General features: G+C 43.3%; 1 protein-coding gene and 1 long non-coding RNA gene across 15 annotated transcripts in view; one reads left to right on the top strand and one right to left on the bottom strand.

Annotated features, from left to right (window-relative positions):
* LOC144467486 (uncharacterized) overlaps window positions 1-27,253 on the bottom strand; it is an 89,451-nt gene that overhangs the window by 7,392 nt on the left and 54,806 nt on the right. The gene's annotated exons all lie outside the window — the stretch shown is intronic.
* Window positions 1,315-27,253, top strand: part of pax2a (paired box 2a) — a 29,748-nt gene continuing 3,809 nt past the window's right edge. For 2 of the 14 annotated variants that reach the window (XM_078160602.1, XM_078160603.1), the window contains exons 1-11: window positions 1,315-1,974; window positions 3,411-3,576; window positions 4,194-4,214; window positions 4,668-4,865; window positions 8,384-8,469; window positions 8,628-8,747; window positions 9,659-9,703; window positions 16,737-16,912; window positions 18,909-19,029; window positions 25,360-25,575; window positions 26,439-26,540. In XM_078160602.1, coding sequence (XP_078016728.1) covers window positions 1,932-1,974; window positions 3,411-3,576; window positions 4,194-4,214; window positions 4,668-4,865; window positions 8,384-8,469; window positions 8,628-8,747; window positions 9,659-9,703; window positions 16,737-16,912; window positions 18,909-19,029; window positions 25,360-25,575; window positions 26,439-26,540 — 1,294 coding nt within the window. In that variant the 5' untranslated portion in view covers window positions 1,315-1,931. The remainder of the gene's footprint in view (window positions 1,975-3,410; window positions 3,577-4,193; window positions 4,215-4,667; window positions 4,866-8,383; window positions 8,470-8,627; window positions 8,748-9,658; window positions 9,704-16,736; window positions 16,913-18,908; window positions 19,030-25,359; window positions 25,576-26,438; window positions 26,541-27,253) is intronic. The other 12 variants (XM_033613619.2, XM_078160604.1, XM_078160607.1 and 9 more) reach the window with 12 other exon arrangements.

Below are 27,253 nucleotides of genomic sequence, written 5' to 3'. Positions count from 1 at the left end.
TTATATATTTAATTGAAGTAAATTACAGCAGGTTGCAGTTTTACGCATCATGTTACCACCACTCTTCACCAACACTGTGCAGATACCGTCAGTGCAAAATAATATTTTTTATTATTATGCAGGAAAAAACCGCACCTAGGCTACTTCAGCAAAACAGCCTACAGCTACAGACATGCAGAAGTTATTGTTAACCTCATGCTACATCCCATTTATGCACTTTTAAATCTATGAATCTGCTCTGATTGTTTTGCTCTTTGTTTCCTCTCAGATTGAGCTCTTACCGGAAGAAATTAACAGGCGCATAATACAGCTACAGTAGGTTTACCCCCAACCTTTGACCCCACCAGCCCCGGCAGCATCAGCCTACCTGCCTTGCCTCCCTTCCTCACTGCCTGCACGAGCACAGCGGGCTGTGTAACCTACTGTATGAGCGCCATCTACAGAGCGATGCAGCACACAGGCGCGGTGAGTGCATGATGATGATGATCATGATGATGATGATGGCCTACTGACTGACTCTCCCTCTGCAGGCTGCGAGCTGCACCGTGCACACACACATCCTGGCTGACCACAAACAGCTAAATGCAGCCAGGACATGAGGAACAGTTTGTTTGGTAACTGGAAATTAGTTTTGTGTCATGATGCTGAACTGAAAGCTACAAAAATGCATGTAAAAATATGACACATTTTCCAAAATTAAGTAGATTTTAATGCAAAAACTTTTCCTATTTCTATTGATGTTTGCACAAAATAACTAAGCTGTGATACTAAGATTTTACACTTTGATCCAGGGGCTCACAAAGTAGGTTATTATGTGGGTGTTTGCAAAATGCAAAATGAGAAATAGCTCAATTTTATTATAATTTAAATTAGAAGAAAGTATAGAGAATTTATCATTTGGATTATTTTACATATTTTGTTTTAGGCTCTTCGACAACTCTTTAAAAATTGAGTGACAGCAAGAAAAAATCTTGCCATGTGAGTCTCAGTCCCTTCATGTGTTTCTGCCGGGAGTGCTTCATATGAAAACATTTGAGAGGCGTCGCTTTAAACAACATACAGCAGCCTGACAGTGCTTTACCTCTCTTCTACCCCCTGCCTTTAATTTCCTTGATTCTTCACCCCAAAGTCTCATCATTTCCCATTTCGTCTCCCTCCCCTTCCTGGCTGTCGGATGCAGGGACCTCCTCATTTGAGCTGCAGGTTTTTACGTGGGCGAATCACAAAGTGTTGGAATCTATTGCCTTTGTCTGACAAGTCATCCATCTCTATGCGAGGGGATCTGTGGGATGGAGGTAGGGGGAGGAGGGTGGAAGGGGAGGTGGTGGTGGTGGTGGGGTGATCTGTGGGACTGCAGCTTTTAGAAACAGACACACAAGGAGAGGGGTTTCATTCTCAGCCCAAAGCTTCGCTCAGGCACAGCCCATTCCGGAGGAGAGGGGGACGCACTGCTCTATACTTCGCCGTGTCCATGTTGTTGTCATCTCCGCCCCTATCTGATTAAACCACAGAGCCCGCCTGTGCTCCACGCCGCCAGAGGAGAGGGATTTTGCGGCCGCCGATTCCCGAGCGGACCCCGTGGAGACTCTTTTTCTTTCTTTTCTTGCTTTCCTCATGATGTCCTTTAAACACAAACACTGACCCGGTTTGAGTCAATGTTGCTGCGACTGGTGCGCTCTGCACACGCGTGGGTCATGCTCTGCACCTGACAGCTCCTCTCTGCGAGACTTTTGAGTTCAGACTTGAAACAGGAGGAAAACTTAGCATCACAACAAGAAGTTGACCACCGGCTGCAGCCCCGCGGACTCCTCGCACACGGACTGTTTTGCACCAAATTTACAAATCCTTGTTTTTTTTTTACTCCTTTAAAGCTGCATCACCGAGGCGAAACGGCGACCTCAGTCGATTACCTTTCTTTCCTTTGCTATCCCATGGATATTCACTGCAAAGCAGACCCCTTCTCGGCAATGCACCGTGAGTATACTGAAGTAGTTTGCAGACAGCATTTCTGTGGTGTGACTTTAATCCCTGCACGAATTAGATGTGTGCAATGACTGCAGTCTTATTAGGAAACACGCTGTTAAAGATTTTTAAAGGTGCTGTAAATTAGTTTGTTTTTTAAAATAGTCATTAAATGCTCCTTATATCCCATCCTTTTATTACTGTACTGCAGATAAACACAGCTTTCAATATTTAAAATGAATGTATCTTTAATCATTTTTGCAAAACCTTAAAAACAGTGGCAAAGTTTTGTCAGAGGAGTCATTTAAAATATTTTAATTGTCTTAATAATAAAAACAGAACAAAACGCAGAGAAAACCCTATAGGCTGGCTGCAAAAAATGTTTTAAAACATACATATTTTGGCTTATTTTTAAGAGCACATGGTTCACTAAAGAGTTTGGGGTTTTGTATTTTTTCAGGACTTTTTAAATAAAGCTTTATTGACTCAGAGGATCATAAAAAATGAGAAAATGTAGCCTCCTGTGAGCATTTACATTTTACAAAACAGAAAATCCTCAATTTAAATACAAAGCTTTTATTACCTGTGAAATGACAGCAACCTTAGAGACACAACAAGGGGCACGTTGTGTGTAAATAGACTTAAAAACGTGTCACTTTATTCACCATCTCTCACTTTAGATTTCGGTGCTTGAGAATAAAAACTGACGCGGTTGGTTCCAACTGTTCATTTTCCCTCATGTTTTTCCTCTCCATACGATATGGGTAAAAGACCCGGGCTGCGTGTAAATTATTTATTCCTCCGCATTCGCACCATCCGCGTTTGTAATATGAGTTATCAAAGCTCATTTTAATTATTTACAATAATTGTGCGAGGAAAATTAAACAGGTTGAAACATAATATCTGCGACATGTGTTAGGCTGCAGTGGAGGAGGTGCTCCTGGAAAATATTGCTTATTGCCAATGTGCAGGGAGAGGGGAGTTTTATTTTTCAATATTTGTGCTATTAAAAAAGCAAGTGGGATGTTTTGAAATATTTTTATATTTAATATTGTGCATTTAATTTTTATTTTTTGGAATAATATTTGAAAGCAACACAATCAGGCTGCTTCCATTTATTTATTATGTGGTGCCCTACATTATTATTATTATTATTGTTGTTGTTAATATTATTTAAAATTCCATTACTAATAAAAGCTATTTCAGAATTTTTGCAGCAACAAAGACTGCTAAAAAAAATAAAATGTGCGTGCGTGTGCCTTTACGCGTGTGTATGCATGCACATTACACTGCATATATGTGAGTTAATATGATTTAATATTTTAGACTAAAAATAAAGCATCCCAGAAAATAAAAGCAGCCAAAATGAACCGCCACGCACAGAGAGCGTGTCCTCTCCAGGTATGTAATGTTATGCTCCCCCTGTGCTGCTGTTGTGTCCCACGCAGGGCACGGCGGTGTGAACCAGCTCGGCGGGGTGTTTGTGAACGGCAGACCCCTCCCGGACGTGGTGAGGCAGCGGATCGTGGAGCTGGCCCACCAGGGCGTCCGGCCCTGCGACATCTCCAGACAGCTACGGGTCAGTCACGGCTGTGTCAGCAAAATCCTCGGCAGGTAAAAGGGGGGATCCACTACCAACAGAGCCCTATGTGTGTCAAACATCAATCTTCTATAGCTCGTATATGCGCACCCAGCTCTATTTCAGCCTCAGTCATCGGTTATATAGGCAGGTCATTTTTTTTCTTTCTTCCTCTCTTTTTTTCTGCTTGAACACAGCAGTTCTGCGTCCGAGATTTTCTATCCATCACCTGCAGCCTTGCAAGAGAAAAGCATCATAATCATGAAATAAATTTTAGGAGGAGAGTTTTACAGCTGAGCATTAAGGATAAAAATATCTACGAGGAATATGAGGCTGTATTAATATTATAGGAGACTGTGATAAAGAAAGTGTGTAAAGTATGAGGTCACTTGGAAACTGACTTTTCAGGTCCACAGACACGAGTTGGAATATTACAAGCAGATTAAGAAAACCCACACACTCCACGGCCAACATAAACTCACATTTGAGTGTCATAATCCAGCAGAAAAAATACCATAAACACACACGTTACGTTCCTATATTTTTCCATCAGTGTAAAACTTTAAACCTGATAAATTAGCTCTACATCATTTTTTTTAAACTTCAGAGCACAAATGCTGTGAGATAATATTTTGAAATATATTTTTTTCAGCTATCAGAAGGCATTTCAGAGGTATTTCATTTCACACACACTGAATGTTTGTCACCAACATTTACCTATAGGTCATGGTGGCATGTCGTGCATGCTACTGTAAGCTCATGGAGACTGGAAATGAGGTCCAAACTGTGCTTTTACAGCTGAACTGTCCTTTGTTCTGTCCGTCTCACTGCTTATATTGTGTGATTTTAATTACACTGCTTTTTCGTTGAAAACCCGCTCTGTTCACCTTCCAGCTGACACTCAATTAGGCCCATATAGCAGCACACTTCCACGCCAATTATTACAATAAAGTCGCCATCATATTTGTAGGTTTTTTTTAAACCCTAAGTGTAACTGCAGAAGGTCGGCGGAGATTTGTTTCCACACATACGATATTTAAGCCACCTTTCCCATCAATCAGACTGGATTTTTTTTTTTTAATTAAGGAGGGATCCATTCAGGAACACTCACTCTGTCCCCATGCAGGTACTATGAAACTGGCAGTATTAAACCCGGAGTCATTGGTGGCTCCAAACCAAAGGTTGCAACTCCGAAAGTGGTGGATAAAATTGCTGACTATAAGCGCCAGAATCCAACCATGTTCGCTTGGGAGATAAGGGACCGACTACTGGCTGAGGGCGTCTGCGACAACGACACCGTCCCCAGCGTCTCATCCATCAACAGGTAGGTGGAAATAACAGTTTTTCATTTCATTCAAATCCTTAAAAGCATGGCGCATTGTTCCAAAGCGCGTAAAATTACGCACAAACATAAAGCTTTTTAATATGCTCTCTAAACGTGTGCAGAGATGTTTAAATGAGCCAAACAAATCCATGCGTAAATGGGATGAATTAGCTCTGAAATTAGAAAATTTTATCCACACACATAAGCCGGAGCTATAGTCAGCCCCAGCCGAGCCTATCCGGGGTGGTCTCACATGTGCAATTCAATCTCCTGTACGGCCCTCCACAACACAGCCAGCACGGGAGCTGAGGCTGGGGCCACGAAGAATCACATCTGTCTCGATAAAAACCGATCAATACCGCGTAACCAGATCCAGAGGCGGAGGGAAATACCCAACAAAGTCGTTCAATACGCGGACCACACTGCGACAGAGGCGGCAGCAGCATGCCTCTTTATTGCCAAGCAATTGCTCTGTTTTCCAACACCGAGGTTAGTGTGGGGCGACAACACATTCAGGCTCCTATAGTGTGGTTGGACAATTTGAAATTATTCCGGTTTTAATCACGCATTATATTAATATTATATTCATCTTATTATTAATTATAATTAGTTTTAATTACAGTATTAGTAGAATAAGATGCGTTTATAAAATTACAGACCACAGAAAATCCCCATGTCCTACCAGTGTTGATTTATGGGTAAATGCACTATAAAAGTTCCACTGTTCCACTGAAGCAGCTAAAGCAGACACCCTACACCTTCACCTTTCCACATGAAGCGGGACAGCAGTGGACAAAGTGTCTTTAGACAGAGGACGCCGGGTGAAAAGCTCCATTGCATGTGTGCAAAGTAAAAAAAAAAAAAAAAGCCCCATAGTGCCTGCGAGTGATGAACTTTGGTTAGGAGGCACTGTTCCAGAGAGCTGGTCATCGGCATTACATTTTAATGAGCTGAAGAGAGTCTCATAACACATCCAGCTAAATGCAGGAGATGGATGAATCTTTACTAAAATGAAAAAAAAAAAGAGAAAGAATCAAAATCAGGTTGGTATGGAAATGGTGGTTTCAACAGGTCTTTTGGCGCCGGTTTCTGTTTTCACCTGTTGTTCCTATAACCAAAGGAAAATGTATTTAAGGGTGTGTGGAGACAGTGTTTTATGGGTAGCTATTAGAAAGCATTTCTGACCATCTGCTTGGTGTTTGAGCTGAGTGGAACAGCACTATTAGAAGAAATGTTGTCCTGTGAAACTAAGTTGGCCTGCATATTAATAATTAACATCACAAGCTTGTGGCACCAAACTGCTTTTTTTATTCTTAAAAAATGGGCTCACAAATCACACTAACGCTCAGGAGGTTTTACTTTTGAGATGTATTCCTGAAAACATATATTAGCAGTGGAGAAAGGTTAATTGATATTGATGTTGCAGCATGTAAAAATGTATGAGTATTTTTGAAATGTTTATAAAGTCTAACCTTAACTCAAGTGACTAAAATGATCCCATTACAGGCTGTTTTAAATGTGTACAGCTGCTTTTGTTTCTTATTGGTGTTATTAAAGGAAGGATTGGGAAAGATATGAAGAGAAGAATAAGAGGCAGGCAGAGAGAGAGAGGAGACAGTAGACCCCTGGTGGTCTCTGTGGTTAAGGGGCTGACCTCTGCTCTGTTGACTAAAGAGGATGTCCTGGCTTTAAACACATTTTTCCTGCATGAATTATTAAAGATTACACAGAGACTGGGTTGCACTTTGTTTTGTTGCCGCAGAGAGGAGTTTCCACCCGCTGCAAAATGCCCAGTGGACAGAGGAGTACCCATAAGGTCCTAAGCGGCTTTCAATCATATTGATCCACATTTTAATCTTTCTTTGGGGATTTTTTCTTTTTTTTACAACGCCCAAACACCAAAGTCGTTAATTCACCCATCCAAATTGCTTATTCAATATCAACAACATAGACTTGAAACAAAGTCCTTGAATTTATGAGGCTCCCTCGAGTCATGAGGTCAGATAACTGTTGTGGTGAGATGTTAGAAATTCAAATAAAATATTGATGTGTATTTTCTGGAGGAGGCTGCTAGCCTTTGTTGCCCTGCCTGAAGGAGAGAGTATGGAGGACACAAGAGATAGTGAGGGGAATGAAAAGAGTCTGATGTACATTTTTTTTTGCCCCCGAGGAAGTTAACCCCATCGCTGCCTGATTCACATTTGATAGCTCGTTGCTTGGTGCTGCATGCACATTTGAACGCCTCATCTGCAGTCTGTAAAAGTCTGTTTTTGTCACACCTCTCGAGCGAGAGGGCTTCCATGTGGGATTTCTGTCGGTACACAACGCTGCCTGTTATTCAATGATCTCACGTTCGTCTGTCAATCAAAAGATTACCATAGTCATGGTTTAATGTAATGCGATCATGTCCCATAAGAGCTAAAGCTGCGCTTGTGTAAATCCCACTGTACCTTTACAACAATCCTCAATTTAACAAGTGTAGCATCGTCTCTGAGGCCTCATTTTTTGTCGTCTTCAAAGTTTAAGATTATTGCGATGCTTTCTTTTATTTTTTACTTATTTATTTCAAAGTGCACCACATACATCGGATGTGGCAGCGCGGTCTCAGGTTGGGCTAATAAGACACTATTGCTTTCCTGTCACATATAATTTATAGATCACCATTTGCATTTGCTGTTCCTCTCCGCCATTCGTCGTCAACTTTTTCTATCTCGGAGTCCCAATCAATAGGCTCTGATCCTCAGTGAGCCTGGAGGTTTCCTGTGTGCTACACTGAGCAACAACAAGACCAAAAAACTACAACAGACACCAGAGAGGTGACAGAGAATACAGGGAGGAATAAAGAAATTAAATGGAGAGGAGTGAGGGTAGGAAGAAGGAAAGAAAGTGTGGGAGTGAGGGGTTTGGAAGACAGACAAAGTACAGTAAAATGGAGAGCACATTGGACAGTGGAGTAGAAATGAGAAAAGGGGATGAGATTCTGGAGAGGGAGGAGTGAAAGATCAGGTTTGAGAGATGGAGAGAGTAAAGAGAGAGCGGGGAGAAAAGAGGGAGTGGGGAGCAGGAGAGGGAGATTATTAGAGTTGGCCAGGTAGAGCCAGTGAAGCTGATCATTGAGGTGAATTGATGTGATTTCATGCTTTGTTTGCAAGATCATTCAGACCAAAGTGCAATGAAGACTTTCCCGCCACATCACATCTTACTGGTATGGGGACTTTATCATATTTCTAACCTCAGAATCCAGCTAGATTGAATCCACAATCTCAGGGGGCAGCCCCTATTCAGCCTCACACAGGAGCACAGAGATTGCCCCTAAAGCCCTGAGATTGGCTATTTTGTGACAGGGGCCTGAATATGAGGATACAAGTGCCCCCAAACGATGGAGCACTTGTACATGCACGAGTGTAAGTGGACGTGATGTACCGTGTTTAAGTGTCCCGGGGCGGCTGGGCTGGTGTGAAATCTCCATGCTCTGGAAGCAGTATTGATTGATCCGTGTCTGTTGTTCACTTTACCAGGATTATCCGCACCAAAGTCCAGCAGCAATTCCACCCGTCCCCTGACGGATCTGTTACGCCGCTCTCCACGCCCGGCCACACCATAGGTGAGCGTGAATGAGGCTACACACAGATTACAGCGCAGTCAAATGAGCCAGAAACTGCAGGGAAACACCTAAACCTCAACACATACATGCTTCTTTCCACACACACCTGATTCAACACACACAAATGAGACACACACTAACTCAGCTTTTTCCATCAGTGCCCAGCACCGCCTCGCCCCCTGTGACCAGCGCCTCCAACGATCCCGTAGGATCCTACTCCATCAACGGCATTCTGGGTATCCCCCGCTCCAACGGCGAGAAGAGGAAACGAGACGATGGTAAGGGAAACACAAGATCCTTTTGTTTCCCATCCTTTTAATTCTCTCCATCACTCGTCTCCTACGTTTTTTTTTCTCTCCTGTGTGTGAAGAAGATGGCATTTATGACAGCGCTGCAGCCAAGTGTGTTTCTGTGTGCTGTCTCCAGTGACTTGTTATGTTGTATATCAGGCAGGGCAAGTGTTGAGAGAGTGTTGCGATTCAATCAGCTTTTTGATGCCCTGCGTTTTTACCATACGCCTACAGAGCTGCATCTCAATTTTATACCATGCTCAGACGTACTGTAGATATCCCATATAGCTGTCATACAACTCTAATCCCCCTTGGCAAGGCATCAGGGCTGCTGCTCCTTTATAACGTAACAAAAGGCAGAAAAAGAAGCTCTGTCTTTGATACTATCAGTTAAACACCAGACATTTAATATACTATACATACCTTTTTTTTACTGCATTCTATTTTATTCTAAACAGCATTAAAACATGTAATAATACAGTATTTTTGTAAGACTGTATACTTTACTATCAGGGCAAGAAAACAGACCTAGATATGCTCAGAGATTAAGTGGAAGCCTATCCGGTCCAAGCCAGAATTTCTCATTCCTAGGCAAGGCAAGAGAGTGGACACACACCGCCTCAGGGCTAATAGATTATCGGTTTTGCAAACAATTGGCTTTTTTAATGCCTATGAATTAACATGTCCCCGGTGGAGGCCTGAACAGGTGTAGGAACAGACCGGTGGAGGCAGGGAGGGGGCTGCGCGTGTGCCTGTGTGTGTTTGTGTGTGTGTATGTATGTGTGTGTGTGTGTGTGTACTGCTTTGAGGTGGCTGATGGGATGAAATGGTTGAAAATGATCTCAAAGAGCACTCATCAAAACAGGCCACTTCCTTCTTTTATGTTTCTGTCTCTTTAGTTCTCTGGAGTGGCAACCACTTGGATGGAAGGAAAATAGGACATTGTAAGTTGAAGTTAGACAACCTTCTCTTTTGCTTTGGTCAATCAGATCACTTTCCTCTCAATTACTGCTTTATTTTGTTTTTTTTTAATCTATTATTATTTGCTCTTCCAGGGGTATGAGTTTATGGGGACGAGGCGGGGGGAAGGTTTTTCCAATAAATAATCTCCTGAGAAATTAAAATAAATTAAGCTAAAGTGACTGTGGAAAATCATATTTTCCATGTAATGGCATGCAATTCAATATAGAGTAGTGCACAGTGTAGCTTGTTTAGAATTGTTTTCAGGCAAAGATGGCTGTTAATTTAACAACAACAAGATACAGTTTATTGTAAGATAAAATGTATTTATTTAATTTTCCTTTAATTTGGACTGTTGTGTCAAGAGACCCTCTACAGCCTTTGTTATATATATTTAATTTTCAATTGCCCACATTTTTAGAATTATTTCAGCATTGTTGTTTTAAAAAGCAAAGCTGCAGGTGGACCATCCTGAGCTAGCTAAGACTATGTCAAACAGAAAGTTACCTTGTCACTGAATACTAGTAAATAAGTGAATATATACATTTAAACAAGGGGAGTTTTAGCACAGCAAAGAGTTTTCATGTTGTTTAATATTCTACAAATGACTCACTAGACTCTGTTGCATGTCTGTAAACTAATCAAAGATTCTAAGCTTGAAAGCGTCTCATGTTTGTGCCTATATTGTGATAATTTGACCACGATGAACATGGAAAAAAAGCACTGCACAGTCCTTGTTCTGCTGGTGTTGTGATGGTGGTGGGATGTGTGTGATCCCAGTGTGGCTGAAGTCAGCGGTTGCCCTTTGAGGAAGAAAAAGGTCCCCATTACTGGAGGGCTGTAGAGATAATGTAGTGTGACACGCGTTATGTACACCGGGTCCCCGTAAGACGAGCTTCAGGGACAGAGGTGCCATAAGAGCCATTAATCTGTCCTTGTCATGTGTTATTGCAAATTAAAAGTAGCATGTTACACTGGACGCCTTCGAGTGAAGATGGGAGGAGGTAAAAGAGAGATGGAGGAGCGGCGGAATGAGAGAGGGAGAAAAAAAAAGTGGTTTTATGAAGGGGAGGAGGGAAGAAGGAGGTCCTGGCAGCTTCAATGAGAGTTGAGCAAGAATTAGTTTTAGGATTTGTGCGTGCATGTATACACACCTGCTGTATGCACGGAAATGTGTGCCTTTAAGTGTGTCTGTTTGTAACTCTGTGGCTTCAGATGCTCCTCACACACTGAACATAGTGACATTTAAAAGAATTTGCAATTCTGCAGAGAAAAGCTATTAATTCACAAATTAACATCTCCCCCCCTCTCCCCTCCCTCTATCTTGGATGTGCAAGCTATCGAAAAGACAAAAGAAATAGCCTTAAGGGGGAAAAAGAGAGAGTCTCAGCCCTATCTGTGGAGAGATTGGTTTGCATGTCTGCAAGCAGCGATACCAATTATGCCAGTGCTGGGAGAATGCGTCTCAATGCGCCCCCTCCTTTGCCCCCCCCAACAAACCTCACTCCTCCTCCCACCACCATCACCACCACCACCACCGCCACCCCACCCCGAATCTATCCATAGCCAGATTTATTTGTGTATCTCATTACAGGAAATGGAATGTTGTTCCTGCCAAATGCATTAATAGTGAAGTGGGAAAATTAGCCTGTTGTACAGCATGCTCTCACTCAGTCATTTAAACCTATGGTGGAAGTGGAAGCCAAGAAAAGACAGAGAGGATTGGGTGACAACTGCTGTGTGATTGTCAATTGTGTATTACAGTGCGAGAAGTCCATGCACTCATTTAAAAAGTTTGGGCCTTCCAGTCGTTTCTCGAAGATGATTCTGAGCTAATTATCATGTGCGACATACCTGCTCTAATTTGTTCCCTTTTTAAAGGAAATGCTGTTTTGTGTTAGAGCTGCAGCTTTTATGTAAATCCACTGTTTTCTTAGCGCACACTGACAGGTTACTCCTGACCTTGCTGCTGTATGCACGCAGGTTGATGTGACCTAACTGTATGTTTCCCTCACCGTTGGCTTACCGTGTCCTGGATGGAGCCCAGTGGAGCTCTGGGGAGGACAGGCAGTAGGGAGCCACAGTGATAAATTAGATAGAGAAAGCAAAGGTCATAACTTGTGATTGTAGCGTGGGTGTGGGATGAGTGTAGAAGGAGCTGATGAGTGTGTGAGCGCGGAGGAAAAAAAAATATGGCCTAGCAGGTTGTTCATTCATGATATAAAAGAACGATCGCATGCAAGCAGCCAGAGTCATATCAGCCTTGTTCAATAGCTTGAGGAAAAATGAATACAGTCACTGTTTTGATTTGTTCACATTTGATATTTGGCCCTTTTGGAGATTGTCCGGTGTGTATCTTTTAACACATATGACCCATTTGTGGAGTTTGAATCAGTTAGTGTATGGATTTGAACCTGGGCCTACACTGGTTGGCTAGTCAAGCCAGTCCATGACAATGAGTCAATAGAGGATCACTTTAGAAAATAAATGCATCCAGAGCGAGACAGAAATAAATGGAATCATGAGCACTATGATGGCCCTGATGGGGTGTGTGTGAGAGAGAAAAGCCCAGGTTTGAGAGGGGCCACAGAGCGTAACATAGAGACAAGAAGCTGTTAGGGCCCCGACAGTAGAGGAGGACACAAAAGGGTCCACACTGCATTTCTCCCCCTCCGCCTCCTCTGCTCTATCTCTGTCATTCTTTCCCTTCAACATTTCATTTCTCCTCTTATCGTCCCCCTCTCCTTCCCAAGTCTTGCGGGGTTAACCATTTGCATTCAGCAATATGGCTGCGCGAGACCCCACGTATAGTTGTAAACAATATACAATGAGATCCGTAACAAAAAATATAAGGAGAGGGAATTCACTCAATGGAGAGGAATCATGTCAGAGAAAAGTCAATTACGGACAGTGATGCCGAGAATTAATGGAGCGATGCATTACTCAGCTTGAGGAGGGAGAAAAAGGCAAGAGAAAAGAGGGGATACGTTAATTGCATTTCCACAAATACTCGCCACACAGGGTGGCAACGCTAAACGGCAGACTGGTCCAGAGGAGGGTAGAGATGAAAGCAGAGGACAAAGGAAAACAAGAGATGGGAATAGAGTCAGACTGAAGAGAGACACTGCAAAGATACCCTTATAATTGAGCCTTAAATGACTTAATTTTTAATATGAGGAGTAAAAAAGATTATGTAAACTTGTTTCCACTGCAAACTAAAGTAATTTTTTTTAAAAATACAGTTTGTGGTGCTGCAGTTTTAAGAGTATATTGCAATAGCCTCAATGCACAGACATATTTTGATTTGATAACACAACAATTTTTGCAGTGAGTTTTATGCAGCGTGCAATTATAACTTAACATTTATTTTGCAAACAATTTTGTCCAAATTGACCCTTTTTTTCTCCCCCATAAACCCACATCAGGAGCAGCTTAGTGTCACTTCTACACGCGGACAGAAGTAGCCAGGAATCACATCACCAACCTTACAACTAAAGGCCAACTCGCTCCACCACCTGATCTACAGCCGCCCTCTTATTAATGCTATAAACTTCTAAAAACTGTATCCAAACAGTCGCATGCTCTTATTTATTTATTATAAACTTTCTGCTTTGGCCTGCATCTCAGAATTTAAATGAAAGTAAATAAAATAACTAGTGTGCTTCAAAATACTATCACCGCAGCCTCAGTGCTGGCAGTGAGTGCAAATATCAAATAAGCATCACTATGCCTGCTGACAGTCAGTACACTGGTTGGTGGTGCTAAATCGAATTAATAAAGCTCTTAAACACGCCACAACATAACAGGATCTTAACAGCCATGGCAGTGTTGCTGCCTCTCTCCCTCTCTCTCCCCCACCCCACCCACCTCTCTCCTTTCCGCTTCAGAGGTTTCATAAATATAGCTAGCTTACAGGGAAGGAGTGTTCACCCTCTGGGTATACCAGTTTGTTTGCGCTCTCTCTCTCCCTCTTTTATTTTTTTTCAAGCATAACTGCATTTTTAAAAACATCAACAAATGATCCACAATTTGTGATAGCATCATTTCACCTATCAGCAGAGGACTCGCAGCCTCTGATCTAGGAAAGCCCGTGTCATTGATTTACGGAGAGAGCCAGGCAGTGTGTAGGAATTCATTTGCCTTTCAAACGAGCCCCCACCTTTACTCTCTGCTGAGTTATCTTATCAGGGGGACAGGGGAGATGAAAGAAGGACATAAAGTGCCACCATGCCACCGCAGGACGTTAACATCCCCCTTAGAGACAAAGCAAAACAGAACAGCTTTTGATGCCATTGTGGTCTGTCTCACAGTAGCTACTGTCATTGGTTAACGCTGTACATGTGTGTGTGTGTGTGTGTGTGTGTGTGTGTGTACAAACTGGCTGAAACTGCATGAGTGTGAATATTAGTTGGGAAAGGATTCTTTGATCACATTATTGCTAAAAAAAGAGCAGTTTTATGTTGGTTGAGTTTGTCTTCGAAGCTTTGATACAAAGTCCACTTAAAATGTTTGAACACATTCATTATGAAAACTAAAACTTTTGGACGCAACAAGGTCAAACAGCGTCAGTCTGCTCGAGCTGATCAAAGAAAGTATTAACCAGAAAGTGCATCGCTTCAGGGTTGATGTGTGAATGTCACCGTTGGAGAGTCTTGTTTTTATCTTGGTTTGTCTGCTCACACTTCGGTGTTAAAACGAAGAGATGCAGTCAGCTGGTGCTGTGGGAGTGATAAGAGAATACCTGCTGAGACACCCAAAGGGGTTGAAGAAACACTGAGAAAATGAAGCAAGTCAATGAGACACACACACACACACACACACACACACAGACGCGCGCGCACACACACAGACACGATCTGACAGTCGGGCTTCACACTCCACTTGACACGCTGACTGTCAAAGGATGAATCTGATTTATTGCAGCTATCTTATGATATATGTCAAACATGAACCTCTAATGGCGATTTCTGAAAATAAATGATTTAGTATTATTTCGATTTAAAGGCCAAATCAGTAATTCTTTTGACCACATAAATTTGAAATATAGTAGCATACATAGCTGAGGAGTTAGAAATGGAAAAAACCCGAACACGAATTAAAATTAGGCCTCTTTTTAAACCATTACTGGTGTAAACAAACCTTTAACAACACCACAAAGTGTTTCTAATATGGATTTAGTTGTTGTTGTTATTGTTAAAATACCTGCCAATCATTTAGCAGGTTCCAAAATTGGGTTTTTAATTGTGCTAGTGAGGCTTCTGTTTACATTTAGAGCACAGAAATTGCGCCAAAAACTACTCTATGATGGTAATTTATATCCTTTTACAGCCAGTTCAGAGGGCCTGATGAAGTGTGTGTGAGGGGGTGCTGAGTATAAGCATGCTCCTCCATAGTGAATGACAAACACTTGCTATTGATCGAGCTTGCCTCTTTTCTCAGACCAGCTGATACGAGGTAATTAATGACTCCATTTTCTTCTGTACCACAGACAACAATTGAGTTTCATACAGCAACACTAATGCTGCAACCCCGATCCTCCACCCAAGGGAGCTGTTTGGGGGGAGAGAAAAAAACAGAGCCTGTGCTAAAATATTCTGTTAACTGATGGTAGGAAAAACACATGTGGCAAGAGAAAAAACTGATTCCTTCATAAATGTTACACAAAGCTAAAGTCAATATATTTTAGCAGTGAAACACACATGTACACACAGGCTCCCATCTACACACACTCATACCCAATTGCAGTCCTCTATTCCATTCTCTCCATGGATCTATTTCTTGGTGCGAGTCGGGTTCATCCTCTGGCCTCAGCCATTGAAAAAAGGTCAAGCAGCCGAGCAGAATGGCAATAACGCCCCTGAAATGGTACCATCAGTGGAACATGATTGATCAATTGAATTCCATAGCACAGAAAAATGTGGGATTAAGTAGAGTATTATACGCACAATGAGTTGAGGCATGATGTTCATTCCAAGTTCATTTCGCCTCCCTCCTCTGCTGGCGGATCAGGCAATCAATAGCGGCCTTGCATATCATATATCACCGCTGGCTCGCCCAGGAGAGAACATAATCTGCTGCAAATTTAGAATGACAGATTTGTATGGGAGCTAAAGCCCTCATCCGCTGTTGGCGGCGGGGTATAGGGAGGAAGGGAGGGTGGCGGGAGGCAGGCAGTCGACTGGAGGTTCCTGGGATGCTGGCTGGAGATTTTAGCTGCAGATTTTTTTTTTCCCCCCCTTTCAGTGTTCAGGACTTGATGAGCGAGCAGAGGGAGAGCTGCAGCGGCAGCGGTGGGCTCCCTGGCCGAGTTGATAGGGTCAGAGATCAGGAGAACGAGGGAAGCATAGGCTCATTTGTTTATATAGAGTGTGACTGAGTGAGGAAATGCATACGCTTGCCCTCGACGCCCCGTCCTCATTCGGCCCTGAGTACCGTCCCCACTCCATTCTGTTTTCCAGAAGACAGGCAATATGTGGGGGATGGAGGGAGAGAAAGAGAGACAGAGAGAGGGAAGGGTAATATGTTCAGGAGGAAATAGTACAGTTAAATAATGGCCCTCCATTTCCCGCTGGCAGAATGAGAGGCTCTGTATGTAATCGCCAGCCCTACTTTCTCCTCCTGAAATACACGCTCTCCCTTACAAGTATATATTTGCACTGAAGGTAATCCATCAATTACCATAGACCTATCACATGATGACCGTGCTGATGGTGGCCACGAGGAGAGGTGGGGGGGAGGCAGGGAGCTGCTTGAGTGAGTGTATGTGTGTGAGGGGAAGAGAGGGGGAGAGAGAGACAGTGAAAAACAGGGAGGGAGATAAAAAGCAGACATGCTGGTGGGTCTCCCTGAATTTACTACTGCTTCTCATGCCATCACTCTCACACCCGTTGAGCTAAAAGAAAAAATGCTTATCTCACATTGCTAGCCTGCTAGAATAATATCAGGTGAAAAGACTGGAGCTATGCCCTGATGCAGAGTGTTGTCGCCCTTCCCTTCTTCCTCTCCCTCTTTCTCTAGATGGCTCTGATGGCTCAGGCCCGGGCAGCGACTCTCAGGGCAGTGTGGAGAGTTTAAGGAAGCACCTGCGAGCAGACGCCTTCACCCAACAGCAGCTGGAGGCCCTGGACCGTGTGTTTGAACGTCCTTCTTACCCTGATGTCTTCCCCACTTCAGAACACATCAAACCTGAACAGGTTGGCCACGCAGATTTCTTTCTACACATTGAATTTTACAGCCCGGCCTGCGGTGAAATACTAGTTTCTTGTCCTTAAGTTGTAGTAGCCAACAATAGAATAATTAACATTGATTTTTAGCATTATATAGAGAATAAACTGGTACGCACACTGACATAGGTGACAAAAAGCACTTTGCAATTTCACCTGCAAGCCTAGAGCCTATTACAGCGGATAACCTTTATTTACATTCATTAGACTGTTAAACAACAAGAGACTATTAATTTTTCCATTGGAACTCTATGTGGGTGCCCATGCAGCCTTAGCAGTGTCCTAATTGAGTTCATTTTCATCTCTGCGCGATCGCGGGGAATTACAGCGGCGATAAATCAGAGGGACAGCCCCTCAGCCTGCTATACAGCCCCTAATGCAGCTAATTACCAAAGTGATTTCTACGGCAAGATCAATACCAAAACGAATTGGAAATGACTTGCAATCACAAAGAGTGGAGGAGAAGGTATTAAAAAGGCGCGAGGAAGGTGGAGGAGGGGGGAGAAAAAGGGCATCAGAATGGTCCAGAAAAATCAGTTTTAATTTAATGTAATATTAATCAGGCTGCTTTCCACTCTTTCTGTGCACCTCCTTTTTTTCTCTCCCCGTATCCAACACCCCCTCCTTTTCTTAAACTGGTGAAAAGGTGGGATATTAGGCTATTAGGGGCTTGTCTGGTGTCTGCGTCAGGGCATTAAAAAGCCATTTTGAAGAGGCCAGGCTGAATAGGCCTCATCCCTCCCACACTTCTGGCAGCCATGTGGTCAGGTCATTCAGGCCCCTCTGTGCTTGCCACTCGCCCTCCGCCCAGCCCTGCCCAGCCCTGCCCACAGCCCATCTGCATGACAAAATGGCTCTTGTGCTGCTGAGGCCCAGCGGAATAGAGAGGAACATCCAGCCTAGTGCCAGGGAACAGTTGTAAGCAGACAATTAGAGTTTATCTGGGATAGAGGCAGACAAGACTGGGGTCACCAGCTCGCCCCTGTGGGACCCCCAGTCCCATTGAGACAAACAGATGCACACACGCACTCTGACACAAACACTCGCAGACACAAATGTGTGCACACACACTTATCCTTTCAAAGAAGAAGAGTCAGGTCAGGAAGTGTCATCTCATTAACAAACAGGGCTCATCACAGCTGCTAGCAGAGTCTGAACCTGAGATTAAAACGAATAAACACTTCAAGACTACTGGTAGTTGACCCTTGCAGGAAGTTTTTGAACGAGAAATAGTAAAACATGAAAGATGGCTGCAGCTGCACAGTATCACAGCTGAAAAGATATGCAATGAAACCCTCCAATGTAAGTAAAAAATACTAATAAAAGTATGAAAGGCGTAAAACAACACATGCTATTTTAGCATTTTATTAACCCAGTTTTATGTGTTCATCCTAGAGGCGAAACACAAAGGTTGATTTTGAGGTTGTACTCCCCTTTAAAAAACCACACCACATGTCTCTCCTGTAACAAAGCCCTGAATGTCTCCTCCCTTGACTGGTCACAGGGATGACTGCAGTGGAGCACAAAGAGCCAGCTGACACCCCGTCCTTTCACTCCTCTCCCAATCCCTCTCTCATCCCTCTCTCTCTTTCTGCCTTCTCCTCAGACAAGCCCTAATGCATGCATACATCATAGGTCTTGGTAAAGCATGGGGAGCAGGGTCGGGTGGGTGAGGAAGGGGGGGGGGGGGGGGGGGGGGGGCGTTGCTCACAGAAAATATTCAGAAGAAAACACAGTGAGAGGATCACAGACAGCTTCCTCTGATACACTAGGGGTTTCCTTCAGACATATTTCAAACAGAACTGCGAAAGCTGCTCTAAATCTCACACCCAAAGTGCGCTTGGATGAAGTGTTTGAGCAATATTAACCAGATCATGACACTTTTTTATAAAAGTCTGAAGTGCTCGTCTCACGTTCGCATTTCTCCACTGACATATTTTTGCATTTGTTGTGTATTTGTCTACAGGCGAATGAGTACTCCCTCCCATCCCTGAACGCTGGCCTGGATGACGTGAAGCCGAGCCTCTCCACCAGCGCCAGCTCCGACCTCGCCTCCAGTGTCTCCCAGAGCTACTCTGTTGTGACAGGTACAATCTGACTCACGCTAGATTGATCCCTAAAAGAATACACACAGCTGCAGCAGGTCGAAGACATCTGCAGCGAGGTGGTCGAACTTGGCGCTGAGAACACAAACACAGTGTATTTAGCTCTGCCATATTGTTCCATGGCGTCCTCCTAACTGCTCTCAAAACCTTTTTTTAAGTAAAACCAAGCATATCAGAGTCATGATTATAGTAAATTTTAACACACTCTAACTCATTTTTCTGAATTCCTATCCGCCCCATCTCACCAGCCAAGTGAATCTGATGAACTGTTTCCCAAATTTTACTCATTCCTCATCTTCCTGCGCTACAACAAATCAGTCTAATTCAATCCCATAATCACCAGAGGCCACATGTGCACACTGTTGCAGCTGTTAAAGATGGGAGCAGCTGACAAAGGAAGCTATAATGTACCTGAACTTACTGACAATACACTGCATACTATCGTTTTACACCCAGATTACACTTTAATTCACTTAATAATACTAACTGATTACACTGATAATCAGTTGTTTGTGCTATCGCTTCTGAGCTGTTATCCTCCTGGATTAAAGTATTAAAACGTAGAACTCCACTGATTTAAATTAACTTTCTATAACGATTCCTCAAAGTTGGCCAACGTTGACGGAGTATTGTAAAAAATCATCTTGATATTGCATCATTATTGAGTAATCAAGACTTTGACTGGCACTTCCTTATGGCGCACACATTTTCCAGCCATATTAAATTCTTATCACCAAATGAAAAAGCTCTTTTGAGCCCACTTTTTGAAGCACTCTGTGTATTTATTTCTGAGGGACAGAGCGAGGCGATATATCATCTGAGCCCATTAAATCCTACAGGTCTTTCAGACGCTGCTCCTAACTGGCTATTGTGTTGGCCCGGATTGGCCCGCTAACAGATTGACTGGGAGCACTTCTCATAAGAGACAGCTGCTGTTCTCGCCGCGACACGACGTTGTCATCAAAGGCTATGATAGCCTGTTGATTGACAGCGGCTGGAATAGTACCGTGGCTGGCTGCCTCATGCTGTGGAGAGAGAGAGACCCAGATACAGATGAGGCACTGAAAGAAACTCTGAAATTACAGGTTTTTTTTCCAACTGCTGCTGTTTTCAATAGTAACTTCCACTGGGAGCCAACAGGTAATGGCAGGTGTGGTGTATTGAATATCATGTTGTATTAACTATCTGTATCATATAACCCACACTGACCCACCCTGTATTGCACTATGGCTTCTTTTGCCCTGCTGTCGAGGTTGATGGCCGCCTGGTTAATTGAAGTGTTGTTCCAATGTGGCTGCTGAGGCTCTTTCCCAGGAGAGGTTAGGTTTACTGATGGCCACACTGACTGGAGAGTAATATGCCAGTCTTTTAATAAAACACCCATAATTATGCAGTGGGCAACAAAGTCAATGAGTCCACTGTGTATGTGCGTGTGTGTATGTGAGAGAGAGTAAGTAAAGAGGAGGACAGTGTGATTGAAAACTGCAGTGGCCCTTCTCAAATGATCCCTACAGTCCAGCCCCGGACCCAGACACAGAGCTATGGGAAAAGAAAGACCCCTTTTTTATTCCTGAATATGTGGGAGGTAGATTTGCCCCAGAAAGTTGGGCCTCAGGAGAAGAAAGGTGTGTTTTTGTCTTTTATGCTGGGCTCCTCCTATGAAAGCGGTCTCGCTCTGGGGAGCACACTCATAGCAGGTGGCCTTCAAGCCACCTGGGGGCCAGGGGCCTCCTAAAGCGATACATGTGAGGGCCACAGATTGCATAATGAGCAGGCGAAATAAGAAAACTTTTGTAAGAGTGGAATATGACAACACACTTTAGCGTAAGCATTATAAAATGCGTCTGAGTATTTTGAGCAGCAAATTAAACTCAGAAGTAATATCCAGTAAGCTTTTATTACTTAATTTTAACGACTATGCAAAGTAATGCATGAAGCCTTTGATTGGGTATAGGTTGTTACTGCATAATATTATTTTTTCTGCCATTAGCAAACCCTGTAAATAGGAATGTATGCCAAGGCTGAAAAATGCTAAATTACCTTCCTCACTTAGGCTGGGATCCAATTATCAATAAATTATGCTCTCATACTGGATGGAGCTGCAAGATTATATTCATTCTTTAAATGTTTTCTGCTCCCAATTAAAATTCATACAGTTATTGATCTTGTTGATTTTTATGTCCTGGAATTTGCATAATCTATTAAAGATGAATGATTAATGAAGTGCTCAGTTTTGCGTTCCAAGGGCGCTACAGTGTAAGCAATGTCGGCCATCTTTTGTGTCCTCTGTTTACCCTGATGTGTGAAAGAGACGGTTACCTACTGTAGGAAGGAGGGCGGCAGCCAAGTCAGAGAGAGATTCAGGGCACTGAAACGCACCGCTGGGACTCAGTAAAAAGCACCACTCATTTAGAAAAGGTTTCTTCTCCATGCACATGGCTGTCTTTAGATGTTAAACATGTGGATGAAAATCATTGTAATGTTACCATCTTTATTAAAAAATATAATTAAGTCGTCAATAATTATTTGAATGGAAATTATCTTCTCCTATAACAAATGCAACCTCTTGCTAATTTGGCAAGTAGATTATATTAAACTGGATTATACTTTTACTGTGCATATTCGACTGGGTAAAAAGTAAACAGGGAACTTTGTTTCTGGTTTTTATGTAAGCTTTGGAGTATGTGTTTGTGTGTGTGCATCCAGAGGAAGAACACTGTGCACTGTTCAGTGCGTCCATGGTTAGAACAACATGTCAGGATTAACCCCTGGTCTCTAGCTCTGATCTAGCATTTACGTATCTGCACAGTTTTCTATGCAACGTAAAGGGTCTGGTCCATTATGACTTTGGCTGTTTTAATCCCGACACAAGCTTAATTTATGAAACAAGTCATAGCATGATATTGCAGCTACTTATCAGTAGTTAAATAGGGTTACACCCAATGAGAGTACAGTTGTCTCAGTGAAGGCTGGGCTCTATAATCACTCTCACCACAGCCTGTGGGGAGGCTGGGTGTAAATGGGCACCCCTCTGACCTACTAAAATTCTAGCAGATGCGAAGATCCAATGCTTTTCCATCTTTCTTTTTATCTGCCATCTTACCTATCTATTTCTCTCTCTCCCTGTGAGTGAATAATGATAAACCTGTACAGATGAGGTGGAAAGAAAACCCTGTTTTATTTCAGATTAATTTCAGCTGAAACGTACACCACACTCTGAGCCCATTTTATGACTTGGCAGTACCTGCCATCCTCTGCTGGGTGGCAAACAACAAGCAGCCACCTAACCTGCGGTGCCTGGTGTGTGGCCTGGTGACAAACGGTGTGTCTCAGCTCAGTTAACGCCTGCAGCCCCGAGCTTGGAAATTAATGTTTATATCACCCCCCACAATAGCACGCTAACCTTTGAGCACACATTTGATAATGAATGACTTTAAACCTGTGGATGGGGAATTCAAGCTATTTGGCCCTGCAAATAGTCCTTACACACAACTGGATGCGGCCTTTCATATTCACTCTGCTGTTGTTTTCTGGAGTAAGTGGTTATAATTGACCACCTCTACATGCAGGAGGCTGTACTGGCAAACGTGAATTTAACATTTAATCCTCTGACTCCACTCTGGAGGACTTTGACCTGCCGACACAAGTTTCACTGTGATCTTGATTCATTTTGCAGGAATGAAAAAGTTCTCTGTCGACTGAGTGTCAGCCTTTGAAAACAAGAGTTCTGCCAGTAAATGGTTCTCGCCGCGAAGTTCCTCGGTGTGCATTTAAAGATGAAATGCTCACTTGAGAGCGGGCTGTTGTAGCTATATCTGGACGCATCACTCCGAGGACCGTTGTAGGTTCTTAACAGTCCATTTCTATGGTTGATGGGTTCTGTAGATGTGGTATCAGTGGTGGAGCAGAGACAGATGTTGGAGAACTCTATAGCGTCTCCGCTCTCGCAGTGTTTGCTGGGGAGAAGAGTCCCCAAGGACCCTGAGTTTATCTTCCATCTCCATCATCAGGGCCTGTGATTTGACAGGCTCCCTTTACCCGGGCTCTGCCTCGTCTCCAGGACAATAAGCAACACCATGTCTGATTAGTTTCAGAGTTCAGTGGTCTTGAACGCAGCGCTTGTATCGGTTGTTGTTGCGTCGTAACCACTGTCTGTTTGACAACGGTTGCTCAGGCACTGAGAAAACAGAAGCCTACAGTGGTATGCAGGAAGTCTCAGACACATATAGTGTAAACAGACGTGGCCTGGGCTTCATGTTTGGCACCTTCAGTCTTTTACTTAAGTTCAGATTAATGTCCCAATAGTTAGGTGGGCCATGATGTGTTGTCACGATACTGGAATTTCAATTCAGTACCTTGAAAAATGTTGATCTTGGATAATATTTTCAATACGAGGGGAAAAACTGACATTGAGGGCATACAACTACATTTTTTATCACAAGATAAATATAACAAGACTATAACATGGCAGCAATGACTAATCTTTTCTTAGTTAGTAGCAGAGAACAGCAGAATGACTGTCATGAACATTAAGAGAGAGCGAGAAAGTACAGCTGTTATAGGTATGTCAATACGGCAAAAAATGAGCAATGAAATTGTTGCAAGTATTCAGAATCATCATGTAGAAATAAATCAATATTTTTGGCAACTCTACAAAAAGTAAGTGTTCCATAGAACAATAATATACTGTACCTGCATGAGCAAGGTTCACTAACAAACACACAATCCACTTTTCTAAATCGTGACACGCAGTCATTGGATTATGTTTTATTACTTGTGGATTATGTCTTTTATAGCATATGTTTTTTACTCTTGTTTAGGCTCTCTGTGAGTAAAAAGCGAAATGCTGCTGATCAAGGTGTATGTTGAATACAGTGCTTTTATGGCATTTCTGACAGAGGCTAATCCAACAAAGGCCTGTTTTGGCGATTGGGGTTGTTTTGCAACCAAATCCACCTAACTGGCAAACTGAACTTTTGAGAGCTGTTTTAACTTTAAATACTTTAACAGAGCACATGTTAGATATAATTAACTGAAGAACTGAACTGAGTGCTAGCCAACTGCAATCGTTCCTTGTTTCCAATAAATCCATGACATACTTGTACAGTGCATGTGACAAACTTTAGGTCCATCCAATTAAATGCAAAGCCCACTCATTAGAATATTTCTGTTCGTGCCAGAGATTCGGGCAACCACTCTCTTTAATGATTTGATCATAAGTTAAAAACTTACATTGTTAAACGTTGCGCTGCTCACTCCACAGCGATGCTATTTGTCTCACTAAGATGAAAGTGTGTAATTGCAGTACCTCAGTCTAAATCTACATTTCCAGCTGTCACAAAGACAAAGAGATTTGGAGAACCTGCTGCAGATTTCTATGGGAAAGCAGTCAGTTATGTTCCCTGGCATTAGGTTCATGGGGCTGACAGGGTTGCATCCCCCTTCCATAGAACAGCCCTTATCTTAATGAGGAATCGCAACACACAGTCCTGTTGTAAAATAACAATGATGGGGGAAGCAGCTAATGAGGCTATCATGGTGTCGGGAAAGAGCCATCTCTCCCTACAGGCCCCAGCGAACAGAGCGGGCTCTGCAGCAGACGTGGAGCGGCCGGAGACAGAGCTCACATTGATTGCATAGGTTCAAGAGGCAGAGCCGGTGAAATGAAAGATGCCAAGACTCATCAGCCAAATTAGATCAAAGTGTGGAGTTTTGAACTGTCTGCGAGCCGATTGTTTGGTTATTTGTGGGAGTGATTTTGTTGTGAGAAAGCAGCCGTGAGATTATGTTGTTTGTTTTCCCCAAAACCTTGGGGAAATTTTTTACGCATTTGAGCTTGATTGATCAGGCACGATGTGTTGTTGCAACATTTCACTGGTGTATGTTTCCACTTAGTTGAATGAATTACTGCTGGGTGCATATGAGATTATTATTATATGCTATGTAAATGAACAAATCAACTGCTTATCTATTCAGTATTCATATGAAATGTTTGGAGTTGAGTTGGAAGTTAATGTAAAGTAGCACCTTTTGTAGTGTTCCTCATCTTTTAGGCTCCCTTAAATTCATACTACAAACCTGCTAAGGATGTCCTGTTGTGGTGTGTTCGGCTACCTGCGTGGCAAATCTAAAAACGTCTGCTGCAACACGAGATTTGTTTCTACGTCTGCAAAGAAGCTTTGGTTATTTGGAAATTCAGAAAGCTATACAACAAACCCATCATACATCTGAATGACTGAGGTGAATGCATGTACAGTATGTGTGGCGTTGCATCATATCTAGTTTTTCTTTTTCTTTTTTCCCACCTGGCAGACTCTCACCCATCACATCCACCCTCCATGTGTGTAAAGCGAGAGCCCCATGAGGCATCCTTTGCCCCCTTCACCCCCTCCTCTGTTGGGGACTCTGCTCTAGCCGACATCTTGCCCCACCAGTCCGGCCTCTCTGTAGATGCCTCTACTCCCAGCTACCCTGCCCATGCCCACGGCCCCTGCTACAGCCAGTATGCCAGCCAGCCCTTTATAGCAGGTACATCTTTACCCATAAGACCCTGTAACCAGATCAAAACCCAATCAAGCTCACCCTCTTCAGCTGATTTACCTCTGTGCTCATTTATCAAATACACACTGAATCAAAGCTCTCACGCTGCAAAGCCATCAATCCCATCATGCTTTGTGGCGCTACTGTTTTGTACACAGTGGCAAAACTGACTGTTTGCCCCTCATTAACGGCGACTGCTCTGTCCCCCTCTCCACCCTGCTTTTCTCCAGCTCTGACCCCTTGCTCGTCTCTCGGGTTAACAAAAGGTCTCCAGGTCCCTCTAGCCTCGTGACAGGCACAAAGTCTGAGGGGCCAGAGGAGGCCAAAAGGGGGGGATGCAGAGGCAGAGATGTAGGGCTGATGCTGTTTTGGACCCTGTCCTGGGTGCCCTTTCATCCAGCCAGGCCCGATACTGTCACTGTTAATTACAGGACTGAATGTGGAGCAGAGAGAGCTCTCATTGGCCCAATGCTCCTGTCAGTTTTAAAAGCTGCTTACAACGTTGGTGTATTAACGTTATAGGAGTTGTATTCTATGATAACACGATAACTTTACTGCCCAGTGAATGCTCCAGCTCCCTGCAACACCCAACTGGATAAGAAGTTTAAAAAATGGAGGACATCATGCAGTTTCATGAAATGTGCTGCAACATTTGCATCTATTTTTCTTTAGATTATTGCAAAGCGATCTTGCATACTGTTAGAAATTAAATGGCATGGTGCATTATGACAGACAGCGGCTTGTTATTGCTCACAGTTCTTGGTGACTATATGCATGACTTCACTTCGGTGATTTTCAGCTTTTGTGTGTTCGAACATCCTTGTAAGGATTTTGCTTCTGTGTGTCTGCAGGTCGAGACATGGCCAGCACCACCTTACCTGGCTACCCGCCTCATGTCCCCCCCACAGGACAAGGCAGCTACCCCACCTCCACACTCGCTGGAATGGTTCCTGGTAGGTGGCACTACTCCCTTTTTATGATGCCATTAATTTTACTTTTATGGGTTTTATTTTCAGTAGGTAGTCCCCTTCAGTTGATCTCATTGAGGTCACTTTAAGCTAAACAAGTGGTAATGCTTTCCTGCGACGTCTTTAACAGTATACATGTAACACACACAAAAACACATTTGCTATTTGAGAGACTAAAGAAACCTTAAAGCGTTGCTCTTGACCCAAAGGATTGAAGTGAGCTTGTTATAGCTTTGTTAGACTGCGGTTAGCGTGTGGTTAGCGTCTGCGGACGAGGACATTAGATGAACTCGATAGGCGATCACCACAATCAGTGGCCGTGTGATAGGACAGTTCCTCTCAGTTACACTCCAGCTCCCAGCGCTCATTACCCTCGCCGTGTCCACACAGCGCACTCTCACCAGCCCCGTCGATAAACACTGCTTTTGCTCCTCTCCTCGCCTCCCCGGACACCCAGGGCTGCAGAGCGTATCTCTTTCCCCTCTACTTAACCTGCAGTTCAGGTTCACAGCAAACAGTTAAGGGTCAAAACACAGAGGCGTGGAGGGCCTGTAAATATTTAAATCACTATCTCTCTCAGGGATGAGCTCGAGTTACACGACCAGCAGTGGGGATGCTATAGCTGCCAGCGTGTGTAGATCTCTTCTCCAAACAACTGAAAACACAATTCCTTTTATTGCTCAGAGACATGTACCTCT

The sequence above is a fragment of the Epinephelus lanceolatus genome, chromosome 17 (genome assembly GCF_041903045.1).
Source record: "Epinephelus lanceolatus isolate andai-2023 chromosome 17, ASM4190304v1, whole genome shotgun sequence".
Taxonomy (NCBI): Eukaryota; Metazoa; Chordata; class Actinopteri; order Perciformes; family Serranidae; genus Epinephelus; species Epinephelus lanceolatus.
Note: the sequence above shows the minus strand (reverse complement) of the source record. Positions and strands in the feature narration are given on the sequence as shown.